Raw genomic sequence first — 13,491 nt, 5'->3', positions numbered from 1 at the left:
TGTATATATCAAATAAGCATTTCTTGAACACCTACTATGTGTCAAGTTCTGTGACATATAGAAGTTTATATAAATATATATATATATATATATATATATATATATATATCACAAATACAAGGAAACATTGAGAGGAAGGGTACTAGGAACCAGAGACAATCAAGAATCGCTTCATGTAAGGAACAGCCAGATGGCACTGTGGATCAAGAATCAGACCCAGAATCAGGACAACCCAAGCTTAAATCTGGCCTCAGACACTCAAAGCTAACTTACTGTGTGCTCCTGACCAAGTCACTTAACTCCAATTGCCTCCCCTCCCAAAAAAAGAATTTCTTCATGTAGAAAATGTGATTTCAGAGTCCTTAACCCTCAAAACAGCAATTCTATACAGATCATGTCTTCTTGAGAACATACATAATTTAATTGGCATGATGGCATTGACTATTAATTAGCCTATTTGGCTAATTTTTGGTCACTGTGAAATCTGTATACATCAATAATGATCAACCATTACCTTTATAAGAGAATAAAGTTGGAGAAGAAGAGGAAGAGAAGCCCAAGCATGAGGTACAGTCAGTGAAAATGCTTGGAGTAAATAGATGGAAGGTCTTATCTGAGGGAAAAAAAAGAAAAAAGGAAGCTTTGAAATCCCCACTCTAAGTCTTTGTGTGAACCTCAGAAAGTCATTTAACTTCCTTATGCTTCAGTTCCCTTAACTGAAAAATGAGAGCCTTGGACTAGAGACCTTTGATGTCCCTTCAAACCATAAAACTGTATAATCCTATGGTCCTATGATTTCCAAAAGACAGAGATGAGCAAAAATACTGCCATGGAAGACAGCGAACAGTCACTGATACAGATGAAGTGTCAAGTGAGATAACTAACTAGGATAATTGGATAGTTAGATAATCCAACTAACCACATGGTACTATGGAAAGAGCAACAGATCTGAAGTCAGAAAACCTGATCTAAACAACTTCTATCATTTAGTATCTGTATGATTTAGATAAGTCACTAAACTTCTTTGGTCCAACTTCCTCAAATATAAAATGAAAGGATTAAATGATTCCAAAGTTCCTTTTCAGCTTTAAAGCTATGATTCTATGACTAAGGTACACACAAGGGAAGCTTAATTTTTTCATTATATAAAAATATGAAAAAAATGTATAAAAGCTAGTGATTATTTACAAAAGATCGTTGTTTGCCCTTTGTTCTCAAAGAAGACCATGACATGCAGGGAGATGATGCCATGGCATTCCAGTAAATTGGATTTAACTGAGGAAGAGCTATCTATGCAAGGTCACCAGCCTCACTTTCCCCCCTAAAGCCATGTAGGTCCAATGGCCAGATATAAATCAGGATGACAGAAATGGCCCTGGATGCAGTGGGAGACCTTGGCCTTTTAAAGGTAAAGTCTTTAACAAAAGATAGTAAGCAAAAACCACATGGTTTTTTAAATATTCAAATACAATCTAACAATTATTAAGGTAATAGTTGATCATTATTGGTGTATACAGATTTCACAGTGACCAAAATTAGCCAAACAGGCTAATTAAGTCAGTGTCTTTATGCCAATTAAATTATGTGTTTTCAAGAAGAAATGACCTAAACAAAGTTGCTCTTAGGAGAAGTAAGGAATCTCGAGGCAGCTAAGCAGCACAATAAATAGAATGCTGGGCCTGAAGTAAAAAAGATTCATCTCTCTGAGTTCAAATCCAGTCACAGACACTATTTGTGTGATTGTGGACAAGTCACTTAATTCTGTTTGCCTCAGATTCTTTATTTTAAAATGAACTGGGGAAGGAAGTGACCGACTATTCCAATGACTTTGCCAAGAGAACTCCAAATGGGGTCACAAAGAGCCAGAAATGAATCAACAACAAATGGATTTTATAAGTGACTATACTGAATTCTCATTTCTTTGAAATAAATTTTATTTTCCTTTGAAAAGTACAAGCATTGCAATGTAGAAAGAAAACCACAAATCAGTACTTCAACAGAGCTGTGGTCTCATAGATGTGGATGTTCTGGGGTTTGTTTTTAATATTTAGATCACTGATCCATTTAGATTTTTATTATATTGAACAGCATATTGCTGGTTTGCCACCATGCCAGTCTTTGCCAAAGTACTATCAAGTTTTCAGAACAGATGTTATTGAATAAAGAATACTTTCCCTAGAGTTCCAGGATGCAAAGTTTGTCAAACCTCAGATTACTTTTATGTATCTAGTTCTAGCTCATTATGATTTAATCTATTTCCCTGATATTTTATCTATTTTCTAGACAGTACCAGAATTTGACAAGTGTAGCTCTTTCTCCTATCTTATTTTTAGTTTTGTTCCCACATATAAAACACTTTAATCAAATTCCATATTTGAAAGCTAATATATTTTTATACATTTATGTAATTTTAAAAAGCAGAATGGCATATTATTAATATTTATTTTAAGCCATGTCTCTTACACAAGAACACTAATTAAAAGGCCCACATGCAGTCAATGTAAAAACCTTCCCATTAGCAATATTTATCATACTGTAGATGTCTCGGTTGAAGAAGCATCGGGTCGGAAGTCAGAAAGACTTGAGTGCAAATCCAGCCTAATCCAGGTTTATGAATTTTGTGATCCTAGACAAGTCACTTAATCTCTGCCTCAGTTTCTTCAACTATAAAATGGGATCACAATAACACCTATCTCACAATATTGTTGTAAGGATCAAATGAAATAATATCTGTAAAGCACTTCACACAGTACTTGGCACAAAATCAATCTTTAATAAATGCTTGTCCCCCATTTACCTATCCTTAGCAAATGAAAATATTTATATAGAATCAAAGTGCAATTTCATAGCATCAAGTGTAAGAATCAATGTCAACAATTATTAAAGGTAGAAGAGTTGGAAAACAAATCTTATTTTTAAAAAATATATTGTATTTCTTCCTTATGTTGTTAATTTTAATACTACTGTTAACTAAGACAAAGTCCAGTTTCCTGAGTGGACCCAAAACCCAAGACTATCCAACCTAAGAATCAAATACCACACTCCTTTCTAGTACCAGAGTCGTTCACCTCAACAAGTCCACTGAGACTCTACTGTCAGGACTTCATTTTCACTAAAGATAAGTTTCCTCATTAACACTTGAAAGACATGATACACCTTCAATATTCACTGAAAGCTAAAAAGTGTGACCCTGGGCAAGTCACATAATCCTATTTGCCTCAATTTCCTCATCTATAAAATGAGCTGGAGAAAGAAATTGCAAATCACTCCAGTATCTTTATTAAGAAAATTTCAAATTGGGTAAGAGTTAGGCACAATTGAAAAACCAACTGAAAAACAAGAAAGTGTAAGCCCTAGGAAAAAAGATGCTAACGTCCCTAAAACTAGAAAAATTCTACTCTTAACTCTTCCAAACCCCTCAATGAAGAATCCATCAGTTTTAAGAGGAAAACAGCACCCTCTCTTACAATTGCTTCCCACTGTTTCATAGCAATCAATCTGTCTTACTATTCCCCAGTGCTCATCTTCCCTCAAGTCTACTGTTTCCAGGTTCCCATTCACGTCTGCCAGCCCCACACATTGTACTATCTGAAATTCCTTATCTACCATTAAAAAACTTCCCTTCATCTTAGAATCTTTTTTTCTCATGCTGTTTTTCATTTCCTTGCTCTCAATAAACAGCTAGTTTTTCTCAGAAAATACTGTATTCCTGCCCATCATCTCCAATACAGTTATACTGTCACTCATTTCCTCCTCCTTTCCCTGAAACTAGTGCTGGAAGACAACCTAGTTCTTTGCTTCCTTTTGTCATTTGTTACCATTCCTTCTGCCTTACTCACTCTTGTGTCATTCTGTGGGGTTCACTATGAACAGATGTATCATCTGATTCAGTTTGTAAGTGCAGTTATCTGCCAGACTTGGGTCATTCTCCCTCCTTCACAAGGAATTTAGCACTTGGTTTCAAAGTCTAATTCTCCACCCTAACTCTTGCCCTTATACTTAGGGATTTCTATACACTTGTTGTTCCCTCAAAGAACATTGTAGTTCCTCAGTCTCCTTACCGATGACCAACACCTTCACTCATAATCTTTTATTATTCCATTTTTCCTTATGCCTTACTACCTGTTGTTTGTGGTTGTTGCTGCTGCTGCTACTGTCATTTCAATCCTAAATCATTTCAGTGTCTGACTCTTTGTGACCCTATTTGGGGTTTTCTTGGCAAAGATACCAGAGTAGTTTGCTTCTCTAGTTCATTTACAGATAAGGAAACTGAGGCAAACAGTCTTGAGTAACTCGCCTAGGGTGATATCTGAGGCTTGATATGAACTCAAAAACAAGAGACTTCCCACCTTCAGGACTCTATCCATTATGCTATCTAACTACCCCTTTAGTACCCTTAACCCTGTCCTTTATCTTCATCTCCACTTACTCTACTTCCCAATCCTTTTCAAGACTATTAAAACTGCACTAGCTACACTCTTAAACCTTTGATGAAGCAACTCAATTCTACTCTATCCTCTACCCTTAATTCCCTTCTTCCAGTAAAACAGAGCTGATCAGGGCTTGCCAAAACCTCCACCCACCCTGGATTACTATCACCATCTGTTTCCTTCATTGCTATTCATGTGTTACTGAATAAAGATAGAGAAAATCACAATCTGGGCTTACTATATCCATTAAAAATGTATGTTACCTAAACTCAACTGAGTTCTTGCTGAAGCAAGACAAGCATTCTATTCTTCTCTCCCCATATGTGTGTATTGTGTGTGTACACAATATATGTAAATATATAGACACATGTTCCTTCCTTGCTATCTACAAACGTGCCTATTTATCTCTGTATGTTTAAAAAAAAAAAAAGAAAAAGAAAAACATTTAATCCTACCATCTTCAATAGCTACTGTACCATATTTCTCCTTCCTTCAGGTTAAACCCTTGGGAAATCAGTCTATACTTGGTACTTCCCTTTACTCTTCTCTTATTCCATTCAAAACCCTCTGTAATTTGACTTCCCATCTCATTCACCCAAAACTATGCTCTTCAAAGTTATCGATGAGCTCTTAATTTTAAAAAATCTAATGGCCTTTTCTCAATCATCAGTCTCACTGACACTTCAGATCACCTTCTCTCACTAAAGATTTTCTCCATTCTGGATTTTTGTCATCCTATCTTGTTTTCATTGACATTTCTTTCTCCTTTGCTGATTCTTTCATCCAGGACATGCTGACTAAGCATGGATGTCCCAAAGGTTTTGTTCTGGTCCCTTATCTCTTTTCATGGTATTACTCATTTGGTGATCTCATCAATTCTCATGGGTTTGGTTATCATCCCTATGCTAATAATAACTAGATCTATACATCAATTCCTATTTTCTCTTCTGAGTCACAGTCCTATACCACCAATTGCCTCTTAGATGTCCTACAGGCATCTCAGACTCATTAAGTCCAAAAGAACTCATTACCTTGCCTCTAAAACTTCCTTTTTCTTGACTTACCTAAATCTTAATTTAAAAATGCACAACCATCCTCCTAGAAATCCAGGCTCACAACCTAAGTATCACCTTCTGCCCTTTCTAAACTACACATACCCAATCTATTACTATGTCTTATCACTTCTAGCTACACAGTCCTAGTTGCCCTCTATAACTCCTATTTCTATTGGTTCTTCAAGGTCATTTTTCCTACAGTGTAAGGTTGACCCTGTTCTGGTGCCCTTCCCCTTTGTTCATTGAGCTTCAGTGTGTTCTTATTATTTCCAGGATCCAATCCAAATTTCCCATTTTGACATTTAAAGCTCTTCATTCCCTCCCCTTCCCCCTCTCTCCTTGTCCTTCTTCTAACTGCGGTAAAGTGATTTGCCTAAGGTCATCCCACTATTAAGTGTAATTCCTTGACATGAGGATTCACATCTCTAGGAACTGTTGAAATCATTCTCAAAATCCTTCTCAAATCCAATAGTCCCTTACTGGGACTACTATAAGATTTCATGTATGTAATTTTTTCCTGTTCAACACAAAATAAAATAAATAGCAAATCCTCCTGACTCCAGGGCTGGTGCTCTCTCCACTGTGCTGCCTCCTTCCTATCTCCTTCTATTCTTCTTTGACCCTAGTTGTCTCCACATATTCTACAATCCAACCACACTGACATACTGTTCTTATTGCTGTTGTTGCAAAACACGTTATGTATTTCATTTGATCCTCAAAAGAGCTACCCACAGTAAAACCTATAGGTAATATTATGGTCATTTTACTGATGGGGTGGGGCAACATAAGTATTTTCAAGTGCCTCTCTGTGCCAGATACTGTAATATTATGTCTTTTGATCCTCACAAAAATTTTGGAAAGTATTATCCTCATTTTACAGTTGAAAAAACTGAAACAGAGATTAAATGACTTGCCCAGGACCACACAACTAGTAAATATCTAAAGCAGGATTTGACTGGTCTCCCTGACCTCAAATTCTACACTCTATCCACTGATAGATAACTTACAGATATTCATTAATGGCAGTGAGGTTAGGTAAAGTGTCCATGTTTTGGAGGCAACATAACTACATTATAGAAACAAATAAGAGCTGTAAAGGATGTTTCATCCTGTAATTTTTTTTTTGGGGGGGGGGGGACAGGGGGGACAGGAAGCATTGAAGTTAAGTAATTTGCCCAGGGTCACACATGTAGAAAGTATCTCAAAATGGAGATGAACTCAGGTCCTTCTGATTTTAGGGCTGGTGTTCTAACCACTGTGCATCTGGTTGCCCCTCTTCCTCCAATTTTTAAAAAGTCGATTTGAACAAGAAAAGAGAAACTATTTGAAATAGTAAATATTTTCTTCCCACTACCCCCCAGCACTGATTTTTAGAATATTGATGCTACTCCATCTTTACTGAATTTCTCTTGAAGGACCACCTGAAACGGGACAGAGATCAGCATTCTCAGAAAAAGTTATGTTAATTTTTTTTAAAACAAAGAAAAAGGTTTTATTTAATAAATTAAGAAAGATTAGTAATCGTACTCACAGGTGTTCTAAGAGTCATATTGAAAACAAGTGAACGATTAACAAAAGGAAAAAACAAAAAACAAAACCATGGCTGCTGCATGGCATGCCTGTAATCCCAGCTTCCACCTATCTGTCTCTTGATTTCAGATGTTCTGAGCAATAGTGGTGTAAACCAATCAGGTGCACACATTGAGTTCAGTATTAACATGTTAAACCTCTAGCATGGAGGGTTAGGGAACACCAGGTTGTGGCAAGGAAGAGTGAACTGGCCCATGTTGAAAATGAAACATGTCAAAACATCTATGCTTTCAGTAAAGGTCTCAAACTCACTTCTAGCCTGATTGTAAGACAGAAAGATTCAATCTTAAAATAAAAACCCACTGCTTCTAAGAAAGCAAAACACAAATTTGGAAAAAGTTAAATGTATTTAAAACAAAATAAATCAAAAATACAAAGTACAAAATGCAAAACAGAACAGAGTATATATCCACTTCAATAACATGAAAAGAAAATTATACAGAGGATAGATAAAACAGAAAAGTCTTGAAGAAGACACAGAGGGCGTGGATGACAATTTGCTAGAGAAATTTTAGGTGCTGGTTTTGATAATTCAAATAGCTACAAAGTTTAATTGTTTTAGTTCCATTTAATGTTAAGGTTGTAACAAATCAGTTATTTAAAAAGGGGGTAGATAGCCTATAACGCTGTTGGTTCACAAATTCATTCCATCCAAGCATAATATAGGCAAAATATTAAATTCTAGGAGAAGGAAAAACATGGGACTATATTTACTTTTCAACGTCTGCTATTCTTGTAATTAACAGTCATAATTGCAGACATCCATAATTGCTGGACCACAACATTATAGGATCAGAGAAGCTGGCTTCCAGCAAGAAAATTTTAAAACTAGGCAGTTTAAATTAAAACTTTCCACTAGTGCAACAGTATCTGAGGAGCATTAAAGCAGATATCATGGGGAAAGACCAAAGTAAACACCAGGAAGGCATATCTGCTGTGCCTGGTTTCTGCTCCGGGAAACAGATGCCCTTCCCACTCCTAAACTCATCATCCTGATGCTAACTTGAGGTCAGACTATGTTCATCAGCATCCCTTCCTTCCCAGAGTAGAGGGCTGGAGGGTGGTGTACCAAACCCCTCCCAATGCCTTCCTTTATCCAGGGAAGAAACTTAGATTCACTCCCATCTACATTCATCTCCACCTAATAAGATCACGGTACTTCTTCCCCCATTGGATGGAAGCGGCCTCAGGGCAAGGACTGCCTTACTTATCTATTTATTTAATCTATCCCCAGTGTTTAGCACACTATCTAGCAAATAGCAAGTGCTTAATAAATGTTTTTGCATTAGATTGGAAAGAGAAAGTTTATGATTTCATTGTCATCCAACATTGTTTGTGTGAAACTCCAGATTTGTAGTCTTTCTTTAAATGATGATGCCATGATTTTGTTCCTGTGGGCAATTCTTTCTAGAAGCAAAAGACTTAATGAACCGAGTTAAACCACCACCATTTGATTTCACAAATCAGGGTGCTTAGAAGCATGAGCAGAGAAACATATACTAAGTCATTCTTCACTGTACCTTCGCTGTTTTTTTTTTCTCTTCATTTCCAGGTGTTTTTAACTGTGTTTCATAAAAACAATATGTTGGTTCCAGCAAACACATATGTGCTATTTCTAAGACAAGTTTAGTGGTAGTGACTTTACCTCTCTAAATCAAAGAAAGTGACTGACACAAAAGACAAAATGGCACATTTCCTTTAAATTGGGGAAAAACACATTCAATTTAACTATGGCACTCTTCTTGCATAATTTGTGGCTGTTCAGGCATGTCCAACTCCTCTTCATGACTCCATATCGAAGTTGTCTGCCATTTCCTTTTCCAGTTCATTGTCCAGATGAGAAAAACTGAGGCAAACAGAGAGTTAAATGGCTTGCCCACAGTCACACAGTCAGTAAGTATATGAAACCACATTTGAATCCAGGTTCTCCTGAGTCCAAGGCTGACACACTCTGCACTATTTCATTTAGTTTCCTAACCCTCTGGGGTGAAGTAAAATGAAGTGAGGTGAAGTGAGTTAAGTATTTATTTCTCTATTCATCCCCTTGTATGTCCACCTATTATCTCACTTAGATTGAATCTATTGTTGCCCTTTCTAAAGTCTATTATAATTATTTGTGAATATGCTGTATACTCTTGGTAGAATATAAACACATTGAAGGCAGAGAAATCTAATGAAGAAAGGTGATAGTACAATGCACTGCACATAATAGATGCTTCCTAAATATTTGAATGAAAGGCTTTTAAAGTGAGAGATGGCCCTCATTTTAAAATTAGATTGTTCATTTGTTTCAGTTGTGTCTTCCCTGTGACTCCATTTTGAAGTTTACTTGCAAAGATATGGAGTGATTTGCCATTTCCTTTTCCAGCTCATTTTATAGATGAGGAAACTAAGACAAACAGGGTTCAGTAACTTGCCCAGGTTACATAGCTAGTAAGTGGCCAAAGCTAGATTTGAATTTTTCTTATTCCTCCAACCACAAAATGGAAAACTAGTATTTTCTTATTACTATTAATTTAAACAAAAATCTAATTTCTGAAAGAAATTTCAGCTATTATTCTTATAAATTTTTTTGGATTTATAATCACTTTCTTCTATGTGAAGAAACAAACCAGGAAAATTAAAATAACTGGTATGTGTTAAAAAATAAAGTGACTACTTGCAGAGCTGGAATTAGAACTCTAGATCTTCCGGTTTACTTTTTATTTGTCAATATACCATGCTCAAGACAAGAAAAAAAAACAGCCACTCAAACCTATTTTCTAAATAACAAATGCCCAATTATTTAAAAGGTCTCTCAGGACAGAAAAGACTATGATCTTTCCTGATTTAATAATACTATGTATTAATACTGTGCCTACTACATGTCAGACACTATACTGAGCATTTTACATATATTTTCTCATTTGACCTTCACAACAATCCTGGGAGATAGGTTCTGTTATTATCCCTTTTTACTGCTGAAAAAAAACTGCAACAAAATTTATAGAGAAGGAAGAGAATAATAAAACATAACGAAAGAATTATACTCCTAAACACTCCCATAACCAAACAAATTATGCTTTTACCTGTACCATTTGCAAGGACAAAACTGTATGAACAAATTCCTTGATGTGAGGATTCAAACCTCTGGGGACTGCTGAAATCACTTTCAAAATCCTTCTCAATTCCAAAAGACCCTTACTGGTTATGAGATCTTCGTGTTTGTTTTCTTCCTGTATAGCATAAAAGAAATGTGAATCAGTTATTTCATTGCACGTATTCTAATTTTCCTCACTACCAATTATTCTTAAGTTAGATAACAACCTGAACATACTACACTTGCCTGACACAGTTGAATACTTCCAGTTTATCCTATGTGTGTGTGTGTAGCTTCTTTGTACATTATTGCTTATACATTGCCGCCCCTATTAGACTGTGGCCTTCTTAAGAATCGGGGCTGCCTTTTACCTTTCTTTTACTCTCTAGGACTAAGCACAGTACCTGGCACAAAGAAGATGCTTTATAAATATTTATCAAAATAATAATAATAATAAATAAAAATAAAAATATTTATTGACTGACACAGTAGGCACTTAATGCTTACTGACCAATACATGTTCATGTTCTAGCCTTACTGAAAACACATCCAAAAAATGCCAGTTCTTTAACATTTATATTTTATGTACTGAGTACAAAGCAACAGCAATGTAGTGGAATGGTCAGCTGTGAATGACTTTACTATTCTCAGAAGTGCCTACTCTGAGGGACTTATGATGAAAACTTCTAACCATACTCAAAGAAATGATTGTATTTGAATATATACTGAAGTATATTCTCTGTCTGTCTCTCTGTCTCTGTCTCCTTTTTCTTTTTTACTTTATTTTTCTTGAGGATTTTTTTAGGGGAGGAGATCTAGGTTTTCTTTCACAACATAACTCATGGAGATGTTTTGTATAACTTCACAGGTGTTTTCCTAATAGGGGCTGAGAGTGGAGAAAGGAGAGAGAATCTGAAACTGAAAGTTTTAAAAACAAATATAAGAAAAATTGTTTTAAATGTAACTGGGGAAAATAAAAATATTTTTTTATTTATTTATTTTTATTTTTACAAGGGAAAAATACTATAGTTTACCTTTGTTATTCTTCAGTTGTTTCCAACTCTTTGTAACCCCATTTGGAGTTTTCTTGCCATTTTCTTCTTATTTTAAAGATAAGATCTTTCTCAGAGTCACATAGTAAGGAAATCTGAGGCTAGATTTGAACTCAGGAAAAGTGAGTTTTCCTTACTCTAAGTCACATACTCTTTCCACTGCATGACCTACCTCTCCTATATTTTGCCTATGGACACAAAGCTTGAGTGCAGAGGAACTATGGGATTCTTGCCACAGATATATGACATATATAGATTTAGATATATCCCTAACTCATAGCATAGAGATTGAGTGCTAGAAGGGACTTTAGAGACCATGGAGTCTGACCCCCTCCCTCATTTTAAACATGAAAAAACTAAGACACAGGGAACCCAGCTAGTGTCCCCAGTAGGCAAATGCAGTAGGATTTGAACCCTGGTCTTCCTGAATATAAATTCAATGTCCAATCACCACACTGTGCTATCTCTATTCTTAAAGAATTTTTTGAGGTTCAAAGAAATTAAATGACTTGTCCGTGGTTATAGAACTAATAAATATAAGATATAGGGATTTGAACCCAGGTGTGCCTAATTCCACTAAGCCAAGCTGAGTCATGAATATTAACATTTGCAAAAATGGAGCTATTGCTTAAGTCACTAAATACAGAACCATTTAAAAATCAGCTGAACAATAACCAAAGTGCAAAATAAGTCATGTATAACAGATTTTTCTTTGTAGAAAACAAAGCCCTATTCAATTAAAAATGATGGCAAAGACAATTCTAAGGGCCCACTGTCAGAAGGACATGCTCTTCAAGTTGCTGTTAAAAACCTCCTTTGGATATTGCTGTGGAACCATCTGATAGTCCCCAGATGAATATTTATTAGTGACAAGTCTGAACTGCAGTTAAAAAGGAAGCTAAGTTCAAACAAAAAAATATCCTGCAGGCATCTTGCTGTGTACACTAAACCATTATTCATTTTAATGACAGGGAACAATGAATATTATGCAAATCAAGTATAACTTAAGTTTTCCAATAACACTTTATTTTCTTTTGTTATAGAATTAAAACATTTCACCTTTTTGACCCATCTGTACAATAACTAACTTGTAAGACCTCAGAACCTCTAATTCTATTATCTGTATAGGCAACTGCAAATAAAACCCAAATGTCAGTATATAACCATTTGGGAGATTGGGGTTTTAGTTTCTGTTTTTTTCTGAATTATTCAATGATATGAATTCAATGATATGAAAAAGTGGCCCTCTTAGCTCAGAAGACTATTGTCCTTCCTCTACCAATACTCTGAACCTCCTGCCTGTTTCCCCAATTTATGGCCTTCGCTTTTTCCTCTCTCACTTATGAGTCACTACTAACATCTTTCCTCACAAAAAATCCTTCCTCATTACCTAGAAGAATGTTCTCTCTCCGCAACATAAATATCCTTTAAGAAATTCAATACATATTGAAGTGTTTCCTGTGTACAAAGCATAGTCCAAGGTGGTGGGGCTACAAAGACAAAAAAGGTAATCAACCCTGCACTCAAGGAGGTTATATTTTGCTATCCCCACACTTGAAATATCTCAACTTCTCAATTTTTTGATAGCTAGAACCAGACAACTGCTTAGCAACCATAGCAACTACATTTTGGAAAATTTCTCCAGAGAAACATTCCGCTAAAAAGAGGCATGATAAGTTCAAAACAATAAAAGTGGAGCTGTCAGTTGACCTGATATCATCATTTTGTCCCTTGCCCTGCCACAGGCCACTCCCCATTTGGTTCCAAAATGTATTTATGTAAGTAACCTACTTGAAACTGGAGATGGAAAAATCTATAATATGAACCAACAAAAGACTGATGATTCACTTTTACACAGAAGAATTTAGGACTATGTCAGGCTGACAGCAACTTGTTCATTTTTGTAAAGAATGTTACATTGATTTGAATGAAAATTGTGTTAAAAGAATTAATTTGTTATTTTTAAATCTGAAGCCCTTGGTATAGAAACTCCCTTCAGAAACATATACTACAATCTATCTATGACATTTAGATTAGACCTAAAATATTGATTGTAACACACAGAAATTAAGTGACTTGGTTACACCACTAAGAAGTATCAAAAAGGAAAAGAGAAGGAAAAACCTTGGAATACAAGGTTTTGTAAGGGTAAATGTTGAAAAATATTCATATATATATATTTTGAAAATAAAATCTTTAGCTAAAAAAATAAAAATTAAAAAAAAAAAGAAAAATATGGATGGTACTGGTCCTTCCTCATGACTTCAGCACAGGGACCCAAATCC

The 13,491-nt window shown here is 35.5% G+C and overlaps 1 protein-coding gene across 4 annotated transcripts in view; it reads right to left on the bottom strand.

The window, feature by feature from the left end:
- DZIP3 (DAZ interacting zinc finger protein 3) overlaps positions 1-13,491 on the bottom strand; it is a 116,132-nt gene that overhangs the window by 88,376 nt on the left and 14,265 nt on the right. For all 4 annotated transcript variants that reach the window (XM_031959638.1, XM_012544506.3, XM_012544509.3 and 1 more), the window contains exon 3: positions 10,144-10,290. In XM_031959638.1, coding sequence (XP_031815498.1) covers positions 10,144-10,290 — 147 coding nt within the window. The remainder of the gene's footprint in view (positions 1-10,143; positions 10,291-13,491) is intronic.

The sequence above is a fragment of the Sarcophilus harrisii genome, chromosome 3 (genome assembly GCF_902635505.1).
Source record: "Sarcophilus harrisii chromosome 3, mSarHar1.11, whole genome shotgun sequence".
NCBI classification, from domain to species: Eukaryota; Metazoa; Chordata; class Mammalia; order Dasyuromorphia; family Dasyuridae; genus Sarcophilus; species Sarcophilus harrisii.
Note: the sequence above shows the minus strand (reverse complement) of the source record. Positions and strands in the feature narration are given on the sequence as shown.